The sequence below is a fragment of the Clinocottus analis genome, unplaced genomic scaffold, assembly GCF_023055335.1.
Source record: "Clinocottus analis isolate CAN_PGR_092001 unplaced genomic scaffold, fCliAna1.0.p SCAF_17, whole genome shotgun sequence".
Taxonomy (NCBI): domain Eukaryota; kingdom Metazoa; phylum Chordata; class Actinopteri; order Perciformes; family Cottidae; genus Clinocottus; species Clinocottus analis.
Window position 1 is genome coordinate 17,782,354 of NW_027175898.1, and position 27,174 is coordinate 17,809,527.

Sequence of the window (27,174 nt, forward strand, 5' to 3'; positions counted from 1 at the left end):
AAACACAAATCTCAATATTTTAATTCACAAAACTTTATTTTCTATGAAAAATAATTTCAAACATTTCTCAGTTTCAGAGAGACGCAAGCTGGAGGCGGAGCTAAGTAAGCCGAGAAGCTATGCTAGGTTATGCTAGGCTAGGCTAGGCTAGGCTAGTTGCAGTAGTTCTCCAGCACCACGATGTTGCAGGGCCGGTGGCAGCACTGCTCCACGATGCCTCTCTTCACCATCATCTCCATCATCTGGTCCTTGAAGGCGAACTCCGCCACCTCGTTCTCTCCGCCCGTCGCTGAAGCCACGCCCACTTTTGGAGGAAGGAAACCTGGCGGGAGAAACAGACGAGACCTTAGTATGCATATGTACTGCCATTGTAGCAGTACTATTGTACTAGTACTATGACACTAGTACATGGTAGTTGTACTATGCAGTACACAAAGTACCCACCCAGCAGGGGGTCCACGGCTCTCTTGGGGTTGTAGAAGAAGCCCCGGTCCCCACACACCAGGTACAGAGCGTCCACCAGGTGAGAACCACACAGGTGCTGAGGGTCAGACGCCTCAGAACCAGGAAACAGAACCAGCAACACCAGCAAGGACGAGAACTGGAACCACAGGGAACCCATGAGGACAGCTGCAGGAGGGAGGAGAGGATGAGGAGAGGATGAAGAGAGAAGGAGGAGAGGAGGAGGAGAGGAGAAGAGGAGGAGAGAGAGAAAAGGAGAAGAGAGAGGAGATGGAGGAGAAGCATCTCACCTGTCGAGGAGGAGGAAGAGTCGATGAAGAGGAGCAGCAGCAGATGGATGGTGTGAGGAAGAGCAGAGGACCTCCTCCTTCTTTATACTCCTTCACCTCCACCTGGACATGCCCCCTTCAGTGTGTGCATATTGGAATTACTGCTGTTGTGGGGACATTAATCTGTTTACACAGTCACAATGTGGGGACTCACCACCCGAAATCCAGGTGTGTGTGTGTGTGTGTGTGTGTGTGTGTGTGTGTGTGTGTGTGTGTGTGTGTGTGTGTGTCTGTGTGTGTGTGTGTGTGTGTGTGTACTCCTGATTACTCCTGATTGGCCGGTTGCAGCACTCTGTAAAACCAACACAGCTAATGAGCCGACATGATCTGATCACCTGTTATTGACGAGCGGATCAGCGATCGGTCGCGTGCTGCTGACTCATCCCGATGGCCCCGAACGCATCGTCAGGTCATCCAACCCTTCATCGGCTCTTCTTTTTCGGTGGTGCTTCATGGCATGAAAGGTGCTGTATGAATAAAGCTTATTCTTATTTGTTTCCTTATTATTATCATTGTTATTGTTATTATGTCATTATTGTGTCACGCAGGTGATTGGACGAACCATTTGTCAATCAACGTGAAACGCATCTAAAGAACGGCCTTTTTTCACCGACAGAACATTGAACCACAGACACATCCTGTCTCAACACGATGCAGAAACACGTATTCATGCGTTTATTACTTCTAGACGGGATCACTGTAACCGCTTATTATCTCCAGTTGATCCAGAATGCTGCAGCTCGTGTACTAACGAGGACCAGGAAGAGAGATCACATGACCTGGATCAGCTGCTCTCCACGGGCTTCCTGTCAGATCAAGAGTCACCTTTAAAATCCTCCTACAAAGCCTTCACTAGTGATGCTCCATCATGTCTTAAGGAGCTTGTAGTACCATAGTACTAGTACACACTGGTGGTCCTTACAGAGTACTAGTACACACTGGTGGTCCTTACAGAGTACTAGAAAAAGAAAAGAGAAACATACACTTTTATTAAACCCCTCTGGGAAATTCTTCTCTGCATTTGACCTTGATGAGGGAGCAGCGAGGGGTTAATGTCGTGCTCAGAGACACTTCCACGTGTGAACTGAGGGGGGGCTGGGGATCGAACCGACAACCTTGTGGTAACGGGACGACCTCTCGGTTCTCATCCCCCTGAGCTACAGCCGCCACGTAGTACACACTAGTGGACCCGACAGAGTACTAGTACACACTAGTGGACCCGACAGAGTACTAGTACACACTAGTGGACCCTACAGAGTACTAGTACACACTAGTGGACCCTACAGAGTACCAGTACACGCTAGTGGACCCTACAGAGTACTAGTACACACTAGTGGACCCTACAGAGTACTAGTACACACTAGTGGACCCTACAGAGTACTAGTACACACTAGTGGACCCTACAGAGTACTAGTACACACTAGTGGACCCGACAGAGTACTAGTACACACTAGTGGACCCGACAGAGTACTAGTACACACTAGTGGACCCTACAGAGTACTAGTACACACTAGTGGACCCTACAGAGTACCAGTACACGCTAGTGGACCCTACAGAGTACCAGTACACGCCAGTGGACCCTACAGAGTACTAGTACACACTAGTGGACCCTACAGAGTACTAGTACACACTAGTGGACCCTACAGAGTACTAGTACACACTAGTGGACCCTACAGAGTACCAGTACACACTAGTGGACCCTACAGAGTACTAGTACACACTAGTGGACCCTACAGAGTACCAGTACACGTGAGCTGGTCTCCAGAGAGAAACCCAGCGAGGCGACTGAAACAAACACTGACGCGTTCGCTTCAGTCGCTTCGCTGCTGTTTTCCCAGAAAGCGAAGCAGCTGCTTCTCCTCATGACTCACTTCAGCTTCATTCAGTCATTAGTGTTCAAAACATTTAAATGATTCTTTTGTTAATATTTTGACCCTTTTTGTAGTGTTTCATTGTATTGAATTTGTCTTGTTTTTCTTTGTAAATGTTTGAACTCTCACTTTTATTCATGTTTTTGCTCTGATATATTTCTGAATGATGATTTAATATATTGATATATACTTATTATTATTGTTAGTATTATTAACTCTACTTGTGCAGTAGCTCTGGTCCAGAGGAGAGAAACATTGAAGAAAAGGGAAACTAATGAATAATTTAATGTAATATTTTTTTTAATGAAAAACTACATTAAAACCATTAAAAGTATGTTGATACTTCATATTTGAAAACTTGAACCTTCCTGTTTTATATTTGCTTAACATCTTTAGTTCTTTAGTGTAATAAAAATACTTGATATTAAAATAACAATCATTGCAAAACAAACTCTTTGTTTAATTAATATATATATATATATATATATATATATATATATATATATATGTATATGTATATATATATATATATATATATATATATATATATATATATATATATATATATATATATATATATTACACACTTGATTATACATTTGACATTATTACTAATACAATAACACGATTTCAAATCCACAAATGTTTTTTACAGGAAAATGGACTTTTCTGTCAACAGAAAGAATAATAAACAGTTTTGTAACACAATTATGATATTAAACTTTTCATGGTATTATAATAATAATAATAATAATAATAATAATAATAATAATAACAGTTTTCATTGTTTCCTGCTGAAAGTTTAAACTTTTGTATTTTATTTATGTTTTCCTGTTTTATTCACAACTGTTGTGATGTTTTGTTTCTTTTAAAATCAAACAATGCAACACGTTAACTTTCATCAAGCTTTTATTTCTGCTGTTAAATGTTACAATATCAGTAATGTGCTTAAATTATATATTGATGTTGTACTTCATGTGTACTTTGTTCCCATGTACTATGAGGTCGTGCTGATAATATACTTCACTGCTCCCAGTTTTAAATACATTTGTTTACAAAACTTCTTTAGAACAAAAACAGCAGAGTATGAAAGAAATTAAAGAGCAAAAACTCAAAGTATAAAAAATGCAAAGTATAGTATTTACAAACTCAGACGAGTTTATTAAATATATATTTAAATAACTACTGATTTGTTGCATTGATCATCAATATTAGGACTTGATAATTTGAATAATGAAGATTAATAAAATCTATAAAAAACGCAATGAACGTCTTCAGCCTCTCAGACAGCAGTCCTCCTTTACGTCCGCGGGGAGCTTCACTCGCGCCACTCGACGATTTTATACAATGTGGTTAATTTATATTTTTTAGCAGTACATAAATAGAAATGTTTTATATTGTTCCACAAAACTCAAGATATCATGCTGTAGAGAGAATAACTAACTTCAAATCATGTAAATCTGTGACTTTAATTGAATTTGTTTCATACTAAACGTCAAAAATAAAGAGGATTCTCTCTTCAGGTGTGTGGTGGCTCTTAAAAGAGCCGTTGTTGTCGTCGCGGGTCGGGCCTCTACTTCTTGGTGGCCTTCTCGGTCTTCTTGGGCAGCAGCACCGCCTGGATGTTGGGCAGCACGCCGCCCTGAGCGATGGTGACACCGCCCAGCAGCTTGTTGAGCTCCTCGTCGTTGCGGACGGCCAGCTGCAGGTGACGGGGGATGATCCTGGTCTTCTTGTTGTCGCGGGCAGCGTTCCCGGCCAGCTCCAGGATCTCAGCGGTCAGGTACTCCAGCACCGCCGCCAGGTACACCGGAGCTCCGGCGCCGACGCGCTGGGCGTAGTTACCCTTCCTCAAGTGTCTGTGGACACGGCCCACGGGGAACTGGAGCCCGGCCCTGGAGGACCTGGTCTTGGCCTTCGCTCTAGTCTTACCGGCTCCCTTTCCACGTCCAGACATGTTGTACTTGTTGCTTTCTCAGTAACTCACAGAGAAGAATGTTTTCCTGACGGCGACGAAAAGCTTATGTACAACCACGCTGCTCTCTGATTGGTCAGAGAGAGCGTAACTGAGATCCTCCAATCAGAGAAGAGTAAAGGCCAATCCAATCGCTATTCTTCCGGACTCTGAGTCTCGCTGAGTGTCTGAGAGTTCAGGGTGGAAATTTGCTCATCTTGACTATTATACTTTAAATTACTTGTGTTACTGTTTTCCTATATTATTGATCTTGCAACCACTAAACATGAAGAAAAAGTTGAGGATCCAGGACGTAGTGGAGGAAGTGAACCTACGTCACTATAAACAGATACAGGCAGACGAAAAGATCACCAAAACAACCACAATAACTTCAAACTAATTTAAATACAGTAGAAATAAGGGTGTGGAAACATAGAACATAAACGCCGCAAAATAAAGGTTGAAATGAAAAGTTACGAGGAAGGATTCAGACTTAGTCTGTCCCAATGGCAGATATCTAATCCAAAAAATCTTATACATTTGGGCAGAAGCAAAGCGTACATGCATGATTGGCAGGTGGCTGCACCTATTGCAGCGGCCCTTCATATTTAGGGAGATTTTACCCAGAATGCATTGCAACAGCACATCCTGAGCAGCAGTGAGATAAACACAGTTTATATTTTGATAAAAGTTATAAGGAAACAATGTGATCATGAAACTAAACCAATAAAACATGAGAAACTAACACTGAAGTAAGAACATGTGATTGTGGTCAACTTGATATAGAACAAAGATTTATTTAGTAAATAATCTAATTTTTTTGACTAAATGTATAATCATTATTGAAACAAGTTTCTGAATCTTGTTAATTTGCTCTAGAATATGAGCCAAAAGATAATATATTTGGTCATATAAAATTGTGATGAGGATATTGCATGGTTTAATTTTTAGATTGTGGAAGTTTATGTAAGAGTCCAGAAAATGTATTACTAATTAAACGAAAGAGGCCAGCTGTGGAGGCAAAATATCTCATAGTAAAAAATGACTTTAAATACATTAGTGTACTAACAGAATTATCACACGAAAATATAATTTTCCATGAACAGGAACCGCAGCTGATCAGGTAAGTGTTTGGCTCTCAAAAGAGCCGTTGAGGGTTCACTAGGGTCGGGTCAGTCTAAGCTCGCTCCCCGCGGATGCGTCGGGCCAGCTGGATGTCTTTGGGCATGATGGTGACCCTCTTGGCGTGGATGGCGCACAGGTTGGTGTCCTCGAACAGGCCGACCAGGTAAGCCTCGCTGGACTCCTGCAGCGCCATGACGGCGGAGCTCTGGAAGCGCAGGTCGGTCTTGAAGTCCTGAGCGATCTCCCTCACCAGGCGCTGGAAGGGCAGCTTGCGGATCAGCAGCTCGGTGGACTTCTGGTAGCGGCGGATCTCCCTCAGAGCCACGGTACCGGGCCTGTAACGGTGGGGCTTCTTCACTCCGCCGGTGGCCGGGGCGCTCTTACGGGCAGCTTTGGTCGCCAGCTGCTTCCTGGGAGCTTTTCCTCCGGTGGACTTACGGGCGGTCTGCTTGGTTCTGGCCATTGTAGTTTATGTGGTCTGCTGCAACGCGCTTACAGAACGACAAGTAATGCCGTCTGAGCGCCAACAGACGCTTTATAAAGGAGCTGCCGGAGTCAGGGCGGCGCTGATTGGTCAAAGTGGAGAGACACGTGGGCTGTAGCTGCGCTGCGATTGGACCAAAGGAATTCAAAGTAAACCGCCTCTGACTAATCTTGTTATCAGCACGTCTTGAATAATGTGATCTGTATGTTTCAATTATTCAATGTTTTAATTATTCCAACGAGCTGTAATTTCTTTAATTGTATTTGTATGCTATATTTATCAAAACATAATAGCTACCGCAAGCACCTCACTCACAGCGACACAGGTCCTGAGACCTTCACTGACCTGTTCATTTCAGATTGGACTCAGACTTTAGGTCCACACAGATATGTAACACATATCCATCACATGGAAAACCCTTCGGCACACCCTTCAAGGCAGATTTAAACCTTCTCCAGGCTCACAGGGTGCAAACAATCTCTGCATCTGTACACCTAGGAACTGAATGCACGAAATAGGTGGTTAAAATGGGCTGTTCCAATTACTGTGTTCACGAGGTTAGTGAAGGTCTCATGACCTGTAGCTGTGAAACTATCATGCTAGCTCCCTATGCGGGTGGCTGGGTCGTGACGTCATAAGCGTGGACCTGTGGGTTTGAGGGACGTAAATAGAACATTTAACTGTTGCGGCCCACAGCAGCGTGTGTACAGTCCTGAAAAAAACACACAAGATAACGTCTCGTCGCTGGCCATAACTCCTGGAGTGGAAGGTGTTCGACTACGTGTACTATTATAAACTGAGACACGGGGGCGTTACGTGTTCCGATGCTTGTGCAACTAAGGGCAACTGGTCAAGCCGCGGCCCCTTTGCCGCAACTTGTTGGGACAAAGCCAATAGGAGAATTGACCAGTGTTGAACGACTAAAGTCAGGCGAAAACAGGCTCTGAGCATTATTAAATGTAGAGTGCATATAGTTGTTCAAAACAGGACCTGCAGCTCATATGAAATTTGTGTGGCTCTCAAAAGAGCCGTTGAGGGTTCACTAGGGTCGGGTCAGTCTAAGCTCGCTCCCCGCGGATGCGTCGGGCCAGCTGGATGTCTTTGGGCATGATGGTGACCCTCTTGGCGTGGATGGCGCACAGGTTGGTGTCCTCGAACAGGCCGACCAGGTAAGCCTCGCTGGACTCCTGCAGCGCCATGACGGCGGAGCTCTGGAAGCGCAGGTCGGTCTTGAAGTCCTGAGCGATCTCCCTCACCAGGCGCTGGAAGGGCAGCTTGCGGATCAGCAGCTCGGTGGACTTCTGGTAGCGGCGGATCTCCCTCAGAGCCACGGTACCGGGCCTGTAACGGTGGGGCTTCTTCACTCCGCCGGTGGCCGGGGCGCTCTTACGGGCAGCTTTGGTCGCCAGCTGCTTCCTGGGAGCTTTTCCTCCGGTGGACTTACGGGCGGTCTGCTTGGTTCTGGCCATTGTAGTATCTGGGCTGCTGCTGCTACGCGCTTACAGAACGACAAATAATGCCGTCTGAGCGCCAACAGACGCTTTATAAAGGAGCTGCCGGAGTCAGGACGGCGCTGATTGGTCAGAGCGGGGAGACACGTGGGCTGTAGCTGCGCTGCGATTGGACCAAAGGAATTCAAAGTAAACCCGTAAACACAGCGACTGGTTGACTATTGATTTATTATTATGTATTTATTTTATTAAGAAACAATTACTTAAGACTAAGCAATGTTCAAACTTAAAACAAAATGAATATTGGCTTAATTATGAATTTTCCCCGTTTAATAAAACAGCCTCAATATTAATAATATTTCAGTTTGTCAGTATTATTGAATTATTACTGAATAAACGCTCTCATCATTCTATCGTCCTGGATTTTTATTTTGAAATACTCGTATCAAGAACCAGAAGATCATAATGTCTAACTATTTAGTATAAGTACCTGACTGTCAAATCAAATTAATTCAATACAATTAAAACTATTTTTCTGTAGGTACATATACTACTCTCATGAGATGAGTAAACAGGGCTGTATTTTAAAATAAATACTATGTGAAAATTGTGCATGTTTACATGCAGTGCTGATGAATCCCAAACAGATTTTAAACTGTATAAATTAATTCATTTGTAGAGAGAAGCCAATAGATTCTGATCTTAGTTGTTAACAGGCCAGTAGGCTAAGGAGTTTAAACTACTTAAATTTTTGATTGCAGAAACATGTTCATGTCATCTCTGAACAAAATAAAGCAGGGCTGCATTTTACATACAGAAAACTGCATATGTTTATGCACAATATATACCAAAATGTTTCTGTAAAACCAGTACAATAGCAGTGTTGTTATAGTCTATTACTGTTAAAAAAATAAATAAATAAAAACTATAAAGTGAATTATCAGTGAACTTGTAACAGCAGTTGGCCTGGTGAAGGTACCATGTAGAAAACTTTAGTAACTGTTCAGTGAACCATGAAGGTAAAATGTATTTTTTATAAACTTAAAGATAAGAGGATTCTCTCTTCAGGTGTGTGGTGGCTCTTAAAAGAGCCGTTGTTGTCGGCGCGGGTCGGGCCTCTACTTCTTGGCGGCCTTCTCGGTCTTCTTGGGCAGCAGCACCGCCTGGATGTTGGGCAGCACGCCGCCCTGAGCGATGGTGACGCCGCCCAGCAGCTTGTTGAGCTCCTCGTCGTTGCGGACGGCCAGCTGCAGGTGACGGGGGATGATCCTGGTCTTCTTGTTGTCGCGGGCAGCGTTCCCGGCCAGCTCCAGGATCTCAGCGGTCAGGTACTCCAGCACCGCCGCCAGGTACACCGGAGCTCCGGCGCCGACGCGCTGGGCGTAGTTACCCTTCCTCAAGTGTCTGTGGACACGGCCCACGGGGAACTGGAGCCCGGCCCTGGAGGACCTGGTCTTGGCCTTCGCTCTAGTCTTACCGGCTCCCTTTCCACGTCCAGACATGTTGTACTTGTTGCTTTCTCAGTAACTCACAGAGAAGAATGTCTTCCTGACGGCAACGAAGAGCTTATGTACAACCACGCTGCTCTCTGATTGGTCAGAGAGAGCGTAGCAACGATCGTCCAATCAGAGAAGAGCTCCTTTCAGCTTTACGTTTTCACGTGACGCTTCTTCGTGACAATACATATTTTCCAAAAGCCAAAAAGGAGTTTCAGAATACTTCATACTTCTCTCAAAGCTTCATACAGATGTTCATACGATAATTATCTATGATAGCACTTCTACTACAGTAGTACAGCTGTTGTACTTCATAACTGAAGTACTTTTGAGCAGGAATCTTCCTCCATTGTTATATTCATATTGTAACGTCCACGGCAGGAAGACTCACAGACGTTAGTCTCATTCACTTGTTGGTTTATTAGACCAAGGTTCACACACAACTGATATGGTAATGGTGCTATTCGCTAACGCTAGCTCACTAAGCGTTTTCCACACACTACCCCTAAAAGCAACCCACAACACACGTACTAGCCCCGAAAAACCCGCCTCTCCCCCTGCTCCACCAATCACAGGCCACAACCCACCAAACGGACGCTGCTTTCCTGTGATTGGCCGGAGAGAGAGAGAGAGATCCCTGTCCGAACATCCCCCCGCCCAACAGATATCTGTACAGAGTCGCTACAATATAGTTATATTTCACAGGTTAGGTTTTCTATGATTTATAGTGGTTTCCTTATATGTTGAGAAAGCATATTGTTATAATTTTGTTGCATGCATATGTTGTATTGCTATTTCTCCGTAACCTTAAACAATTTTTCCCTATGTGCTGTAAATCATGTGGTAGATTATGTGGCTAAAAGATCAATACGTGAAAATCTACCGCTCCACCACTACGTGACAGTAGAGACCCGGATGAGAGTCTGTCTGTCAGCGGATTTGACTGAGCAAGTCGGCTTTAATTATTATTACTTAAATAAGAAAATAGTTGTTTTAGTTTCACATGAATTCAAACTACCTCTTTATTTACGAGAAACTAAACCAATATTTGTTCAACTCAAATAGTCAATTGTTTGTATTCATGATGGGTAAAATTATATTCAAACCCTGAATTGTCCTATTCACCTTTGTGTAATATTAAGACTAGTTATTGATTAATGGGACGATATAGAAGCTACATTGTCAAATGAGTCTAAAAATTAACAACCAGAAAGTGTTTTTGTCTTCGAGCAACGTGATTGGCTCATGGTGGGTCAGCTGATGGAGCTCCGCTTCGGACGTAAAGGAGGACTGCCGAGCTGCTTAGTGGGCGTGGTCTAGGAGAGGCGCCAACAGCCAAAGACTCTAACTGGTTTTATTTCCTTTTTTCCTTCTTATTATTTATATATTTCAATGACAATTTGTCTGCTTCTATAGTTTGGTTTTTCTCATGACAATTAAGAGCCACGTATGACCTTTCGTCAACGTTTACATATGTATATTTACTCTTTTATATTGTATTTACTCATTAAAGGTGCAAATATATGATTGAAAATACACTTGAAGTAAGAATCAGGCAAATGATGTAATGTCTGTTGGATGATTAATGATGCATTAACTGTGAGCTGTTTGGGGAGTATCTAACTGTGAGCTGTTTGGGGAGTATCTGAACAGTTAGTGTACAGAGAACATGAAATTACAATCCTTACCTTGCCAACAAAACCTTAATTGATGATTTATCATCATATCTCAAAGAGCTCACGGTACGGTATTACCCCACTAAATAACTTATAGTACCATAGTACCCCACAAAATAACTTATGGTACCCCCCTACATAATTTATAGTACCATATTACCCCACTACAGAGCTCATAGTACTATAATACCCCACTAGATATCTCATAGTACCATATTACCCCACAAGAGAGATCATAGTACCATATTACCCCACAAGAGAGATCATAGTACCATATTACCCCACTAGAGAGATCATAGTACCATATTACCCCACTAGAGAGATCATAGTACTATATTAACCCACAAGAGAGATCATAGTACTATATTACCCCACTAGAGAGATCATAGTACCATGTTACCCCACTAGAGAGATCATAGTACCATATTACCCCGCTAGAGAGATCATAGTACCATATTACCCCACTAGAGAGATCATTGTACCATATTACCCCACTAGAGAGATCATAGTACCATATTACCCCACTAGAGAGACCATAGTACTATATTAACCCACAAGAGAGATCATAGTACTATATTACCCCGCTAGAGAGATCATAGTACCATATTACCCCACTAGAGAGATCATAGTACCATATTACCCCACTAGAGAGATCATAGTACCATATTACCCCACAAGAGAGATCATAGTACCATATTACCCCACTAGAGAGATCATAGTACCATATTACCCCACTAGAGAGATCATAGTACCATATTACCCCACAAGAGAGATCATAGTACCATATTACCCCACTAGAGAGATCATAGTACCATATTACCCCACTAGAGAGACCATAGTACTATATTACCCCACTAGAGAGATCATAGTACCATATTACCCCGCTAGAGAGTATATAGTACCATATTACCCCACTAGAGACATCATAGTACCATATTACCCCACTAGAGACATCATAGTACCATATTACCCCACTAGAGAGATCATAGTACCATGTTACCCCACTAGAGAGATCATAGTACCATATTACCCCACTAGAGAGATCATAGTACCATGTTACCCCACTAAAGAGATCATAGTACCATGTTACCCCACTAGAGAGATCATAGTACCATATTACCCCACAAGAGAGATCATAGTACCATATTACCCCACTAAACCTAATGCATCTTCTATTTACTTATAAATAAGTAAATTAACAAATATATAAATAAAAAAGCCTCTCTGACTTTTGTGTTTGTTTCGCTTTGAAATGCAGCAGAATGATGAGAGTGACAGTGAGGAAGAGGAGGAAGAGGAAGAGGAGGAGGTGTGGTTTCTCTAAATGAGGTGACAGGTGGTGATGTGAGGAAGAGGAGGAGGAAGAGGTGGAAGAGGAGGGAGGGAGATAAGAGCAATAAAAAGTGACCATGTGACCTGTAGCGGTTTTTATCTGGAGAGAGAGAGAGAGAGAGAGAGAGAGAGAGAGAGAGAGAGAGAGAGAGAGAGAGAGAGAGAGAGAGAGAGGTGTGCTCACCTGTTCAGGTGCTCCAGTGGATCCTCAGTCTGCATAGAGGTGGTCACCTGTCCACAGGTGCTTCAGGATCCTTATAGAGGTCTCAGGTGGATCCTTAGTCCTTATCGAGGTCTACAGGTGGATCCTCAGTCCTTGTAGAGGTCTACAGGTGCCCCCCCGCCCCCCTCTCCCTGACCATGTACTACCTGCAGCTAGACAAGGACCCGGTCTACCCGCACCAGAGCCCGGGGCCCCGGCACACGGGCCTGAGCCTCAGCCCGCAGGGCTACGGGGGCGCGCCGCAGTACTCTGACTTCACTGGGTACCACCCGCACGCGCACCACGCGCACCACCACCACGGCCTGAACCCGGACCTGACGGGCCAACAGCCCGGGGGCGCGGGCCCAGGGCCCGGCTGGAGCGCAGCCTACCCGGGGCCGCCGCCGCCGAGGGACGACTGGTCCTCACAGCACCCGGTCGGACCCGGTCTGGGTGGACCCGGTCTGGGTGGACCCGGTCTTGGGGCACCCGGTCTAGGGGGACCCGGTCTGGGGCCCCCGCCCCTGGGCTTCAGCCCCCCGGAGTTCTCCGGTCAGCCCGGGCTGCTGTCCACGTCCCTGAACGGGTCGGCGGGCCCGCTGGGCCCCTCTGGGTCCCCGCAGAGGAGGAACCCGTACGACTGGATCCGCCGCAGCGCCGCGCCGCCGTCCAACACAAGTACTGACTAATATTAGAAGTATTACTATTGTACTGAAAGTATATGTTTATATTAGTGTTATAACTTTATATCCATAACTATTTATATTTATTATGTTTACTATATTGTTAATAATATTATTATAATGTCATGTTTTATAGCATTTAGAGGAAGCTTCATATCTCTGCTGTTGAAAAATATTCTAATAGTTCATAATAATAGTTTAAATAATTTATAACGCTTCATAATTAATATAAGATGTTTTTGTTTCATATTTAAATTTGTTTTATATTTCTCTCTCTATTCAAACATTTAACAAACATTTTAAAAGAGCCTTTATTATTATTATTATTATTATTATTATTATTATTATTATTATTATTACTTAATGTGCATTGTTTATGGGATGTAGTTGCCGTCAGGGGAAAAAGGAACGACTCCGTCGCACGATTTGAATGTTGGACAACCGGATTAATAAATATAACTATAATATATAATAAATATTACTTTAATATACAAATAAGACAAACATTATTATTATAAACATGAAGTTATGATTTATTTACTGATTATTCAAAGTCTCTCCTGTTTTTATTCATTATTTACTAAACTATTTAAAGACAAATAAACAAATAAATCAGCTGCGTCCAAACAGCGCACACACATCTTCAGCTAGTAATAATAATAATAATAATAATAATAACGTGCGTGCGTACAGATGATACATTTGTAATTTATATATTTATTCTGCGACTGAAAAACTTAAATGTTCCATCTCACTCATCTCAGTCATGAGGTCTCAACCCGTGTGGTTCTGGTGGTTCTAGTAGTTGTTGTGGTTCTAGTAGTTCTGGTGGTTCTGGTGGTACCCTAAGCCAGCTTTAGGTGAGATAGTGGGGGGAGCGTAGCGTAGCTTAGCATAAAGACTGGAAGCGGGGGAAACCGCTAGCTGGCAGGTTTTTTGTTTTGTTAAAATAACAGAAGGCGAGTGAAGCCGTCAGACTGAAGAGCTTTTGTGATTTACGCTCCTTCATTAGCGCACAATCAAAGTGTTGGTTTTTACTTTCACACAAGTGAAGCAGAAAGTCTGAACGCAGCCTTCTGATTGGACGACGCGTGTGTGTTTAAAGCGAGCCGGCGCGCTGTGTGTTCAGTGTCAACGAGTTGTTCTGTCTCCGTGTTGAACTCGTCTGTTCACAGATGCTGCAGAAGCTCATCGGCTCCACGAGACTCACAATCTGACTTTCTGTTGCTTCTGTTGGAAAAAAAACTGTTTAATAAATGTTTTAATGAAATCTCACAAACACAAATATTTCACGTTTTCCTACTAAAGTCCAGCTATGAAGGTTTTATGAGCATTCTCAGCTCAGTCACTATGAGTGTCAACATGGGCTTTCTTTTTGTCAGGGCGACTCCTTTGGTTGTATAGAAGTCTATGCTTCATGTGTTAAAGCTGCATTCTCTCTCCTGACCACCAGGGGGCGACTCCTCTGGTTGTATAGAAGTCTATGCTTCATGTGTTAAAGCTGCATTCTCTCTCCTGACCACCAGGGGCGACTCCTCTGGTTGTATAGAAGTCTATGCTTCATGTGTTAAAGCTGCATTCTCTCTCCTGACCACCAGGGGGCGACTCCTCTGGTTGTATAGAAGTCTATGCTTCATGTGTTAAAGCTGCATTCTCTCTCCTGACCACCAGGGGGCGACTCCTCTGGTTGTATAGAAGTCTATGCTTCATGTGTTAAAGCTGCATTCTCTCTCCTGACCACCAGGGGGCGACTCCTCTGGTTGTATAGAAGTCTATGCTTCATAACGTCATGTGACGTTGACCCCAAAATACCTTTTCCATAGAATTACAGCTCTGTGAGTTCATGATGTTTAAATACAGTGTAATGAGCTTCAACAGAGTTACCACAAGAACACTGAGTCCATAAATGAAATACAGATACAGGTCAGTTCATGCAAATCCCTGCGAGGCAGCTTGAGCATTTGACTACAGGAGTCCAGGTGAGAACACAGTCTCAGGTGTGTCCGACACGGCAGAGGATTTATAACACATAATATAAAATACTACGCTCTCACTCGCTAACGGCCGGTGTGATTTTTGTGTCGCTTGATGTCACTCGCTTTGAAGCCCTCAGTGCGGCGTTACGGTCGTCGCCATCTTGGCTTTTTTTTTGCAACCAGTGAACAGGAAGTAACCATATTCGGGCTGAGGAGCGGTGAGAGCTGAGAGCTGCTGTCAGAGACACGTAGGAGCTCAACAGTCGGACGCATTCAGAAACATCTGAATCTTATTTCTGTGCCGTTTTTTTCTCGAAGCTATTTACAGAAACTTAAATTAAACAGCCTCATCGTTAAATAAATCTTATTTCATATCGTTGGTTCACAACTCGCTTTATCTGAGTTTACCAAACTCTTTGCTTTGTCTTCAACATTTTTTTCATTCTCAGTTTTTAAACCGATTAAACAACGAAGGTATAACGTGTCAAATGAATTGTACGTAATTTTAGGAAATACGGCTTTTTCGCTTTCTCGGCGTCTGAGATGAGAAGACTGACGTCATGTGTTTCCTCTTTTATTCACTTTGACAGTGAATATTTAAGTTTATTGTTATTATTTTGTTTCTGTGTTTTGCAGACGGAAAGACTCGGACTAAAGACAAGTACCGGGTGGTTTACACCGACCACCAGCGCCTGGAGCTGGAGAAAGAGTTTCACTACAGCAAGTACATCACCATCAGGAGGAAGGCCGAGCTCGCCACGACGCTCGGCCTGTCGGAGAGACAGGTACGCCGACGGAAAATACGTTACTGATTTTACCGGATTGAGGTTCAACGTATCGTGGCGAAAAACTGGATGTGATCATTTTATAATTTAGCATTCAACAGCGACACCAGAAAATCAAAACATTCAGGCTTTAACAAAACGTGGACGTGCCAAATACTCACCCATGAATATCATATGTCTCGGGCTTTTATTTTGAAAGGCATTTGTTTGGCGTCAGTAAAAGCATGACGTCGGTGTTCACAGATACTGTGAGTGAATAAAAGCAGCTTTCTTTTTTTTTCTTGCATCTTCAGGTGAAGATCTGGTTCCAGAACCGTCGAGCCAAAGAGCGCAAGATCAACAAGAAGAAGCTCCAGCAGCCGGCGTCCTCCACGACCACAGCCACGCCTCCCGGCGGCGGCGGCGGCGGCGGCGGCGGCGGCGGGGTCCTCCTCCACGGAAACGGCGGCAGCAGCGCGGCAATGGTGACGAGCAGCAGTGGCAGCAACGGCATGGTTTCCCCGTCCTCACTGCCGCTGAGCATCAAGGAGGAGTACTGAGAGACCTTTTGTTTTTTATTCGGACGCCGCCGATCTCGAGGATCTGGACTTTAAAAGTTTCCCCTAAGCCTCCAAAAAACAAACTGAGAGACTTTCTGCATCTGGACCTCATGCCCGTCTGCCTCTTGAAGACAACGCGGCGGTTCTTCTTCCTCTCGTCAGACGGCTGCAGCCATCTTTAGCTTTAGCGACTCGCGTAACCTTTTTGCTGTTTGGATGTTTCCTGACATCAGTTGAAGTTAATTTCTTCTAACTTATCGAAGCAGTTTATCTTTTGTTCTGAAGATTCACCCGGAAGAGATTCATGTTGGAGTCTGACCCCAACGATGAGTCATGTGTCTTCAACATGACGAGTCTTTGACTCCTCCGCTGTAGAAACAGGACTTCTGGTGTTTCTTTGTTGTTCTCACTGCAACTCATTTAGCTGATTAGCTCACTGTTAGCACACGCTAACACCTGATCTCACTTCTATATGCAAATAAACATGCTCATCGTTTTTGTTTGAAAAGACCAAATGTTGTTTCTAACCGCTGATGCACTTCCTGTGTCTGCGCTGCCAGAAAGAGAAGAAGAAGTGAAGACGACAGGATGTTGTTTTAAAGCATGAAGTGAGATTTACAATGTCCAGACGCTTCACATGAAACAAACACACTGTGTCTTTGAAATCTTACAGTATACAAACGCTGGCATAAATATCCCACAATGCAATGCGGCATTGAGAACGTTCATACCGAAAGCGTCCGCTTATTATGGTCTGTTTGACTCTAACAGACCATGTTGTATAAATGACATCATGCTGTATAGAAGAAGACTAGAAACTAGAGATTGAGACATAAACTCATGTTTACAATGTTTACTGTCACACTGACAGACTTTACTTGTCCTGCAGTACTTTCAGTGTGGAATTCATACTTTTACTGCCTGAAAGTGTCTGAATACTTCATCCATCGCAGCCAAACACACCTGGACTACTTTATTTCCTGCTTCGCAAACATTAAATGGCTTGTAAATGTTTATTATCTCAGCCATCAGACTTTTTGTTCATGTTAATAAATGTAACTTGTAAAAGAAAAATAAACCTGTACATTAATTAATTTAACATGTATTAAAGTCAAACAGCTTTTCATCATGTCTGTTTTCTTCAAACTACAAGAAAGAAGTTGAACTCCGACACAATGCTTGCTGGGAAGTCGTGTTTTTTTTTTTTTAAATGTTTAAAATTAGATAATGTATGTGAATTTTTACCTTATTTTCTCCATAAATCAGCTTAACTCATGTTTATACGTCCTAAAAATGTAAACTAAACATGTTAAGTTGAATCAACTTATATTTGCATTGAGTTAAAGATGAAAGAAGAGAGATCGTTTCTAGAGACGGATCTCCTTCACGATGTATAATATATATATATATATATATATATATATATATATATATATATATATATATATATATATATATATATATATATATATATATATGCACAAGAGTCGATAGACTATAATACGTCTTTACAATGTTACGTAGGAAGAGACTCTGGCTCTCGTTTAACGTCATGAAGACGTTTGAAACATTTTATTAAACGCAGAAACAAATTCACAACGACAGAAATAAAAGACGAAGAAGAAACTTAAAGAGAAAACGAGCGAGCGCGATGCAGCGGTTGAGGCGCGGCGTCCAAAGGGCGAAGAGACGCTGGACAAACACAGGATCCTGCTATCTGTGGTGTGTGTGTGTGTGTGTGTGTGTGTGTGTGTGTGTGTGTGTGTGTGTGTGTGTGTGTGTGTGTGTGTGTGTGTGTGTGTGTGTGTGTGTGTGTCCTCACTCAGACCTTTGTCCTTGTGGGTCCACTTTGCCTCCAACAGCAGTCGTATCTCTCTCTGATAGACTATCAGAGGGGTGTCGGTTCATCGCCGTCTTGAACTTCAGGCCTGAAGTCGTTCCTAAACGTCGGACATCTTTTGGGTGTTTATTTATTTTTAAGTTGAATAAGTCGTCAAAGCTCTGGGATTCATCAGCGTGGGTCTGAAACGACTCAGAAGAGGAAACCAATGTTCTGGTTTCGAAGCGACGTTTTGGTCGTCGCCATGTTGGTTTCATTTGCAACCAGAACGCAGAACAAGACTTTTTATTTGTTCTTACGATGAACTTTGATGAAGTGAAAACACAGTGAAAGGGTTATAGAGACCTGTCAATCACTCCGTAGCCCCGCCCTAAAGCACACCTTCTTGGTCTGATCAGGTCAAGACATTAAGGGCTGTTTCCTTTTTTATTCTTCTTTTCTCCGTCAATATCATTTTTCAAACGGTTGTTTTTGTCACAAAAACTTTCAAAGATAATTCAACTATTACGCAGTAAAAAAACAACGTGTGAATATGAGAAGAGGACGTCGTCACGGTGACGTCTCTCGTTGGTTTATTAACGTTTTGACGCCTCGAGTTCGGCATTTTGGCCGTCGCCATCTTGTTTTGTTTTTTGCAACCAGTGATACAAGAGGCCTAAATAGAAAATAAAAACACCCCAGAGGGACTGTATATGTGTGTGTGTGTGTGTATGTATGTATGTATGTATATATATATATATATATATATATATATATATATATATATATATATATATATATATATATCCCTCTGGGGTCTTTTTATATATTTTGGGCCACTTCCATCCGTCCCAGATAACTAGAAGACTGAACGGCTTTAACTTTATTTATTCTGTTTGAGTAAAATAAAAGAGGCCCAGGATTGAGCCTTGCGGGACTCCGTCTGCCATGTTGCGTTCATTTGGACGCCTGGTCAAGGCCATATCTCATAATTCTTTTTGGTTTTAGGTTCATTTCCTCAATAAAATCTCTTGGAACGTCTTCAGGTCCATCCAGAAACATCTCTGGTGGATCCGTGGGCGTCGACACGGAGTCGCCCGCTGAAACATGAACTTGGCTCAACTTTTGCTTTCACACAACACTCTGCGTTGGCCAATCAAACACTACGAACCCGTGTGAAGGGTTTTATTGTCTGATAAACCTTTGAACGCATCAATCAGTTACTCAAGCTGGACTTCATGGTTCGTGTTTTATTGCCTTGTTGGAACCTAATTAAACAATGTGCTGAAATGTTTTATTTGCAGTTAACATTTGCCCCGAAATGATGGAAGTAAATGCAGTAACATATCTGTCTGTTCGGGGGGAAGATGCAAATATTTATTGATGATTACGAATCACGAGGAAAGTAAACCTGAATTTAAGAGATTTTGCTTCCGAAACCAAACAAACGAGCTGAACTTTGTGGCCAAAGTGAACTTCTTTATGGTTCAAGGTGTTTCAAACTGACCGGGTGCCAACTCATAAAGACGGATGAAGTAAAGCAATAGTCAACAGCACGACCTCACTTACAGTTCAGGAGAGATAGCAGACTCTCCCAACGCCGCTCGATTCCCTCATGATAAGGTGCAATGTGCTGGATAAAGAGGAATGATGGCCGAATGCCCGAACAATAAAAAGAATCAAACACATTAAAAAACTAGGACACAAACTGAAACCACAGAGCATCTCAGGTTTATACGAGTGTCACATTTAATTATAAATCACACATCTGTACGAGACCTTCAGGCCCAGAGCAAACGCCTTGCATTAATTTATCAACATTATTATTACAGAAAACAGAAAATGTAAGCTGTTTATAATTGGAAAGTGTGGTTGTGTGTTGCTTCCTGGTTTAGTCCAGACTCTTTGTGTCTTTTTTAACGCTAACATTGTGTCTGTCTTCATGCTAACGTTAAACTCGATCAGCTCTGAGACAAATGTAAATTATTATCAGATTGGACGTATTTTTACCCAGAATGTGACCTCATAGCCGCTGCATTAGATTACAATTCAATTCATTGAATTGATCCTTTTTTATCCGTTGATCGCTAATGAATCACTTCAATCTGTTGGGGTTTTGGTGTGAACACGCTGTTTCTCTCAGCTCAAAGGGAAGCGTCTGAGTTCATTAAAGTCAAAGTAAATGATCTAAATAAAGCAGAACCAAGTGGATGTGAATATGCGACATGAACTAAATAAACAGACATCTGTTGGAGCACAGCTTGAGATCGTTCCTTGTGTCTCTATGAAATGTAAAAACATGATGTTCTACATAAAGACATCTCCTTTCTGCATGAACGTGAACAAAGAGAGAGGATCCACGTCGTGAGGAGCAACGGCTGTTCGGGCTCATTTGTGGGTAAACAGAGCGTAATGAGAGCTTCAGCACCATAAAGTTTATTACAGGGAGAAGGTTTCACCACAGAGACGCAGACATGTTTGCTGATGAGCTCCGATAGCAGCGCTGCAGGATTCACTGCAGAGACGATGAAGGTCGTTCTCATGCGAGGAAGAGGAGCAGAGGTCCAGCTCTTTAACCAGCTTTCATCTCATTTCAGTTGTTTGGTTAGTTTGTTGTTTCTTATTCGATTTAAAGCCAATCAGGTCAATGAACTAAATGTGTGCCATTAAAACAACCAATCAACTCCTCTGGTTGTATAGAAGTCTATGCTTCATGTGTTAAAGCTGCATTCTCTCTCCTGACCACCAGGGGGCGACTCCTCTGGTTGTATAGAAGTCTATGCTTCATGTGTTAAAGCTGCATTCTCTCTCCTGACCACCAGGGGGCGACTCCTCTGGTTGTATAGAAGTCTATGCTTCATGTGTTAAAGCTGCATTCTCTCTCCTGACCACCAGGGGGCGACTCCTCTGGTTGTATAGAAGTCTATGCTTCATGTGTTAGAGCACCATAAAGCAGGGGATGCTTTAGGGGCGGGGCTACCAGGTGATTGACAGGTCGACACAGAGACGTGTACAACTTCTGCTGTAGCGTCTGAGGCGCGGTTGTGTTTTCAGGATGTGTAACTCGTTCAGTAGAAGCTCGGCGGGTGAAGCGAACAGTGTTTTTATGGCGGCTTCGCTCCGTTAATGAGGAACAACATCCTCGCCGGTTATCTCCGAGGTCAAACGTTCAGCCCGGCCGTAAACAGCCAGAGATCTGCTTCTCCAGCGAGAGAAGTGTGACTCTCTTCTTCTGTGGTTTAATTAATATTAGTGCGTTTTAATCTCATTACTGGGACGAGAATATGGAATTATTAATGAAGGTTTTTTTGCATTTGAAAATTACATTTCAATCTCAAACTGTGTCGACATCTGAATGTTGGCCTGTTCCTTCCTGGAACACACACACACACACACACACACACACACACACACACACACACACACACACACACACACACTAGCGACGGCCATTTCAGGGCACGTATTTCACCCGTCCAAAAACAAAATGGCCGCCGCTCTGTTCCCAGTTAAAAACATTCACATGGATCCGATCGGCCGGACGGGGAAAGTTCAGCCAGAACGCGAATAAAAAACAAGCCCCGCCTCCTCCTGGAATGCGTCGCTGCCAATCGAAGGTGTTTACTACGTCGTCAGACAACAATTAGAGCAAATAAAAAGGAAAAGGCAACAAAGGGAGCAAATAACTCGCCGGCGTCCATAAACGATGGAGAGGGGAATCGTGCAGACTTATACAGCCGCGCGTTTATGGGCCATTTTACCATAAACTTTCATTTACAATACGCTCACAGCCCCTAATACGCCCCTGTATTGGCCGCGGTGATTGTGGATAAACAGAGGAGTTGTAAAGGAACGGTAGTGCGCCGTAAAGAGCAGATAGTCCTGCAGACACTACTGGTATTCCCCCAGTACGTCCCAGTGAGGGTCACCACACGGCCAGCAGCCGCAGCCAAGACACGCAGCAGTATATTCATATTCATATATTCAGGAGGAAATACATTAAAGAAAAATAATGTAAAGGTGTTCAAACATATATTCATTAATTTAGAAAATTATAATATTGATTTATAGCATTTAAATAAATTATAACGGGCGAATAAATCCAAACAAAATATTAAATATTTCTCGAATAAATTAATATTTTATATTGCGAAATAAACATTTTTTATTACAAAACAAACACACACAAATATGTAATTAAATTGTTAAATCAATATGCAGTATGCTTTAATATATGTAATTATATATTTAATTAGACTCAGTAAATAAAAACAAACAGAAACGTTTTACAGCAGCAAAGTTTTCAGGAGAAACAAGTTTTATGAACACGACTATCAGTCAGACAGATTGTTGTCTGTAATTACAGCTCATCACACAGTAAACTATGACACACACACACACACACACACACACACACACACACAGTATTTCTAGTTGGTTCATATTACAGTCATGAAAGTAGTTTAGCTTCGGTGTATAATAAATATATACATATATAGAATATATTTGGGAACATTTGGATTCATGTTTAGATTATAATCTACTAAATCCTGTTACTGTTAAAGACAGAATGTCCTCCTTATAAACATTCCCGTTCAAAGACAACAGATCCTTCACGGTGGTGATCCATCACGTCATTGATCTCTGAGGTCTCCTGGCAGTAAAAGAACTTCAGTCTTGTCCGAGTTTAACAGGAAGTTTCAGGTCATCCAGGTTTTCATGTCTTTAAAACACGTTGGAGGTTTAGTGACCTGCTGAACTTCATCTTCATCAAGACAGTCGAGCATCATCTGCAGAGCAGCGAACGCTGATGGAGGGTTTTCTGATCATAAGGAAGCTGATATCAGGAGAAACAAATGGTCCACAGAACCTTGTGGAACACCAGGACGAACGTTGATCTGATGGATACGAGTTAAACCACTGCACGTGTTCCTTTAGAAGTGAGTCTCTGTCTGTCTGTCACACACACACACATATATATATATATATATATATATATATATATATATATATATATATATATATATATATATAAAACCTCTTCACATAAGAGAGATACAACTCACATTGATTTAGCACCTCTTACCGGCAGGTTATAAAAATTTATGTGTGTGTGTGTGTGTGTGTGTGTGTGTGTGTGTGTGTGTGTGTGTGTTACCTTTCCCCCTCATTAACCTTCGTCCTGTGATATCTTGAGGTTTCAACACATCGTTGCAGAACCTTGATTCCTTTTTCAAGTTCATGTTTAAAGTAACATCCAACTCGTCTTCATCACTTCCTTCATTTGTGTTTCATGAGTCGTCCTGAACAGTTTTATTCCTTCAGCTTTATTCTTTCAGTTTTATTCCTTCAGCTTTATTCCTTCAGTTTTATTCCTTCAGTTTTATTCCTTCAGCTTTATTCTTTCAGTTTTATTCCTTCAGCTGTATTCCTTCAGCTTTATTCCTTCAGCTTTATTCCTTCAGCTGTATTCCTTCAGTTTTATTCCTTCAGCTTTATTCCTTCAGCTGTATTCCTTCAGTTTTATTCCTTCAGCTTTATTCCTTCAGCTTTATTCCTTCAGCTGTATTCCTTCAGCTTTATTCCTTCAGTTTTATATCTTCAGTTTTATTCCTTCAGTTTTTTTTCCTTCAGCTGTATTCCTTCAGCTTCAGCTCTCATCTGTTACAGCGGAAATGCTGATCCCTCAGTGTAATCATATTAGCTTAGCATAGCCATGCTAATGTTAAATCTCCTTTTGGGTCAATTTCAGAGAAGCAGTCGTTAAAATAAACGATACAAATATTAATTCTGAATAAATATTTACATTCACGTTCGTTAGATGATATACAAATATAATAATGTAAGGTTTATTATTAAAGGTATTTATAAACATTGAGTCATGTAGTAAAAGTACACGCAGAGAGAAGTAGTGATGTTATAAACAGTTTGAACACACACACACAATTAAAGCAGCCCATCCCGATGTGCAATACTGTGTGTATGTTTTCTATATATGATTAGCTCACACACACACACACACATGAAAGCAGCCGCCGCTGTGTGTGTGTGTGTGTGTGTGTGTTTTGTAATAATCTAATAGTTTGACCTCTCACATGGAGCTTGTGACAGTTTAACAGCCTTTAACTGTGTGTTACTTCTCTCGGGTCAAAGGTCGTGACCCCGAGCCGCCGCGTGCTAACAACGCTAATGCTACGTCTCTGACAGCCACTGCTGAGGGGTGGACAAAATATTAGAAACACCCTTTAACAGCAGCCTCCAAAAATGTCAGAAGAGTTGAACAAAGTTGTTTTAATAACTTTAATATTATTAGAGGAACACAAACGTCTCCGTACAAGTCCTGAAGTTTTTATGAGTTTTGTGTACTGAAAGTAAAAGTACTAGTATAGTGACCGCTACACAGCGAGTTATTAAATTACAACCAAACGTTCAAACATTTAATATCAATAAAACATGTTTGAATGTTTTAATGAGTTCATTTATTTTGACCTAAATTTTAAATGAATATATAAACGTATTAAATATCAATAGCTGTAATTTCACAAAAAGATGAAAAAAAAGTCTCAAAGACAAATAAACAAAGTTTACAGTGAAAACAAAATATTAAATAAGTTAATGTTTTAATAAATAAAAACATTCTGTTAAGGAAGGAAACACTAAAGCTCTATGTTAAGATAATATTTATATAAATAACTATATAAATAAACAGTCCTGCGCTTCATTATCAGCGTCTTTATGGATTTATTGTTTTACACTGATGAGTTTACTTCAGTCAGTAAAAACACAAAAACTAAAAATATCTTCACTCAAGTGTTTGATGCACGTTATGTTTTACATTTAATATGTATTAATATATTATACTGTATATTATATTCTATTTTGTATATTATGTTCTATATTTCATGTTTTATGGCGGTTTCTGCTTCAATATCTTTATTATTTCCTCTAAAAAGAAACTACTGAGAACTATGAAATAAAATGCATAAAGAAACTTTTAAAAGTAAAGTTATTAAATAAAATAATAAATGAAGAAGCTTCGTCCCAAAGAAACAAATTATAATATATTAACAAAAGCATTTGTAAAAAGTCCTACTTTAATTTTATTTTATTTAATTAGAGTTGTGAATAATTCTGCAGAAAACTAGATTTCTCTGTTGATGAAAGCAAAATGTTTTTTTATTATTTAATATTGATTCAAATCGCAAGTGTAGATTAAATATAAAGAATAAAATATAACAGTTTGTTTCTGTCTAAAATAAATTAAAGCGATTTTTCATATTTTCATGCAAAGAAAATAAAATCTCAATAAAAAACATGTTTAATGATAATATACATTAAATGTTTAACATTAATTGTTAAATTAATTTCTATTCAAATCTAAACATATAAATTATATTAATATTTGTTTTTCATCAGTTTATTTCTTTAATTAAAATGTAATTAAGAAACAAAAATATGTCTTTAAAGAAAATGAAATGTGTGTGTGTGTGTGTGTGTGTGTGTGTGTGTGTGTGTGTGTGTGTGTGTGTGTGTGTGTGTGTGTGTGTGTGTGTCCTCAGGTGAACATTAACAGCTTAACGATCATAAAACCACTTTATGGAAAGTTTGATGGCTCGTAAACACGTTATGACTCAGAGAGAAACACCGTGACACGGAACCAGAACCCTGAGACCAGAACATAGAACCTGAACATAGAACATAGAACCATAACATAGAACCTGAACATAGAACATAGAACCATAACATAGAACCTGGACATAGAACCTGAACATAGAACATAGAACCATAACATAGAACATAGAACCAGAACATAGAACATAGAACCAGAACATAGAACCTGAACATAGAACATAGAACCAGAACATAGAACATAGAACCAGAACATAGAACCAGAACATAGAACATAGAACCTGAACATAGAACCAGAACCAGAACATAGAACCAGAACATAGAACATAGAACCAGAACATAGAACCAGAACATAGAACATAGAACCTGAACATAGAACCAGAACCCGGCGGTGGACCGGGCGTCTCCATCAGGTTGAAGATGAAACAGTGAAATGTTTGTTGAGCTGTTCTGAAGGAAACAACACAATATGTTTGTGTAACGGTGAGCACGAGAGCAGTGGCGCCTCCTGCTGGCTGGATGCTGTTACTACACCTGTACTTTACTGCAGTATTTATACATCAGATTAAGAGGTTTTTATATAATATGATGTATTATTATAGAACTTTATGAAGTCAAATGTAAAAGTACTAATACACAATGTAGAAATACTCCGTTAAACACCTGCATCCAGAAGCCTCTTGTTTATTTCATTATTTCATTATTTTTGAACAATATTCACATCAAAAATGAACCTCACGTACATGAAGTACTCACGATGCAGAATACTATGTATTGTAATACTGTATTAAATATTATAATGTCTTGATCACATGCTGCTGTAGTTTAATCTGATCATAATGTAATAATTCAGTATATTAAGTTTTAATCATCTTAAGCTGCAGAGACTTTAAGACAAGGTATGAGAATAATAATTATAAATATCATTAAAACGATATAACATGAGCAGCGTCAGGGGGTTTCCAGAAAGCTGCTTATGTGCAAACTCTGAGTCTCTGAGTGCAGAATGAGTTTTATGAAAAGCATCATCAATGGAGCCCGATATCACGAGTCACCATGACAACGGGAAACAACAGATCAACATGTTTCACAGCGATGGAGGTGCAGGTGCAGGTGGAGGTGCAGGTGGAGGTGCAGGTGGAGGTGGAGGTGGAGGTGCAGGTGGAGGTGCAGGTGGAGGTGGAGGTGCAGGTGGAGGTGCAGGTGGAGGTGGAGGTGGAGGTGCAGGTGCAGGTGGAGGTGCAGGTGGAGGTGCAGGTGGAGGTGGAGGTGCAGGTGGAGGTGCAGGTGGAGGTGCAGGTGGAGGTGGAGGTGCAGGTGGAGGTGGAGGTGGAGGTGCAGGTGGAGGTGCAGGTGGAGGT

The 27,174-nt window shown here is 41.5% G+C and overlaps 5 protein-coding genes across 5 annotated transcripts; 1 reads left to right on the forward strand and 4 right to left on the reverse strand.

The window, feature by feature from the left end:
* Positions 1-152: 152 nt before the first annotated feature.
* On the reverse strand, positions 153-622 carry ins (preproinsulin). Its single transcript, XM_068580746.1, has 2 exons — positions 445-622; positions 153-322 (listed from the first exon to the last, which is right to left on the reverse strand). The coding sequence occupies exons 1-2, from the start codon at positions 620-622 to the stop codon at positions 153-155; spliced, it is 348 nt and encodes a 115-aa protein (XP_068436847.1).
* A 3,490-nt stretch (positions 623-4,112) lies between these two features.
* LOC137788000 (histone H2A.J-like) lies at positions 4,113-9,233 on the reverse strand. The gene is made up of 2 exons (XM_068580792.1): positions 8,799-9,233; positions 4,113-4,632 (listed from the first exon to the last, which is right to left on the reverse strand). The coding sequence occupies exons 1-2, from the start codon at positions 9,176-9,178 to the stop codon at positions 4,236-4,238; spliced, it is 777 nt and encodes a 258-aa protein (XP_068436893.1). The 5' UTR covers positions 9,179-9,233; the 3' UTR covers positions 4,113-4,235.
* Positions 5,636-6,242, reverse strand: LOC137787997 (histone H3). Its single transcript, XM_068580790.1, has one exon. It carries the CDS (start codon positions 6,202-6,204, stop codon positions 5,794-5,796), a length of 411 nt encoding a protein of 136 aa, XP_068436891.1. The 5' UTR covers positions 6,205-6,242; the 3' UTR covers positions 5,636-5,793.
* On the reverse strand, positions 7,117-7,722 carry LOC137787999 (histone H3). Its single transcript, XM_068580791.1, has one exon. It carries the CDS (start codon positions 7,692-7,694, stop codon positions 7,284-7,286), a length of 411 nt encoding a protein of 136 aa, XP_068436892.1. The 5' UTR covers positions 7,695-7,722; the 3' UTR covers positions 7,117-7,283.
* Positions 9,234-12,540: 3,307 nt separating the features above from the next.
* LOC137788134 (homeobox protein CDX-1-like) lies at positions 12,541-16,365 on the forward strand. Its single transcript, XM_068580961.1, has 3 exons — positions 12,541-13,060; positions 15,678-15,826; positions 16,120-16,365. Exons 1-3 carry the CDS (start codon positions 12,541-12,543, stop codon positions 16,363-16,365), a joined length of 915 nt encoding a protein of 304 aa, XP_068437062.1.
* Positions 16,366-27,174: the final 10,809 nt, after the last annotated feature.

Excerpts from the sequence above, each read along its gene's own strand:
- LOC137788000 (XM_068580792.1), bottom strand. The coding sequence starts at position 9,178 with ATGTCTGGACGTGGAAAGGGAGCCGGTAAGACTAGAGCGAAGGCCAAG. Across the intron at positions 4,633-8,798 it reads ACCGAGAAGGCCGCCAAGAA|CAACAAGTACAACATGTCTG; the intron begins GTAGAGGCCCGA and ends TTACTGAGAAAG.
- LOC137787997 (XM_068580790.1), bottom strand. The coding sequence starts at position 6,204 with ATGGCCAGAACCAAGCAGACCGCCCGTAAGTCCACCGGAGGAAAAGCT.
- ins (XM_068580746.1), bottom strand. The coding sequence starts at position 622 with ATGGGTTCCCTGTGGTTCCAGTTCTCGTCCTTGCTGGTGTTGCTGGTT. Across the intron at positions 323-444 it reads AGCCGTGGACCCCCTGCTGG|GTTTCCTTCCTCCAAAAGTG; the intron begins GTGGGTACTTTG and ends TTCTCCCGCCAG.
- LOC137788134 (XM_068580961.1), top strand. The coding sequence starts at position 12,541 with ATGTACTACCTGCAGCTAGACAAGGACCCGGTCTACCCGCACCAGAGC. Across the intron at positions 13,061-15,677 it reads CGCGCCGCCGTCCAACACAA|ACGGAAAGACTCGGACTAAA; the intron begins GTACTGACTAAT and ends TGTGTTTTGCAG. Across the intron at positions 15,827-16,119 it reads TCGGCCTGTCGGAGAGACAG|GTGAAGATCTGGTTCCAGAA; the intron begins GTACGCCGACGG and ends TTGCATCTTCAG.
- LOC137787999 (XM_068580791.1), bottom strand. The coding sequence starts at position 7,694 with ATGGCCAGAACCAAGCAGACCGCCCGTAAGTCCACCGGAGGAAAAGCT.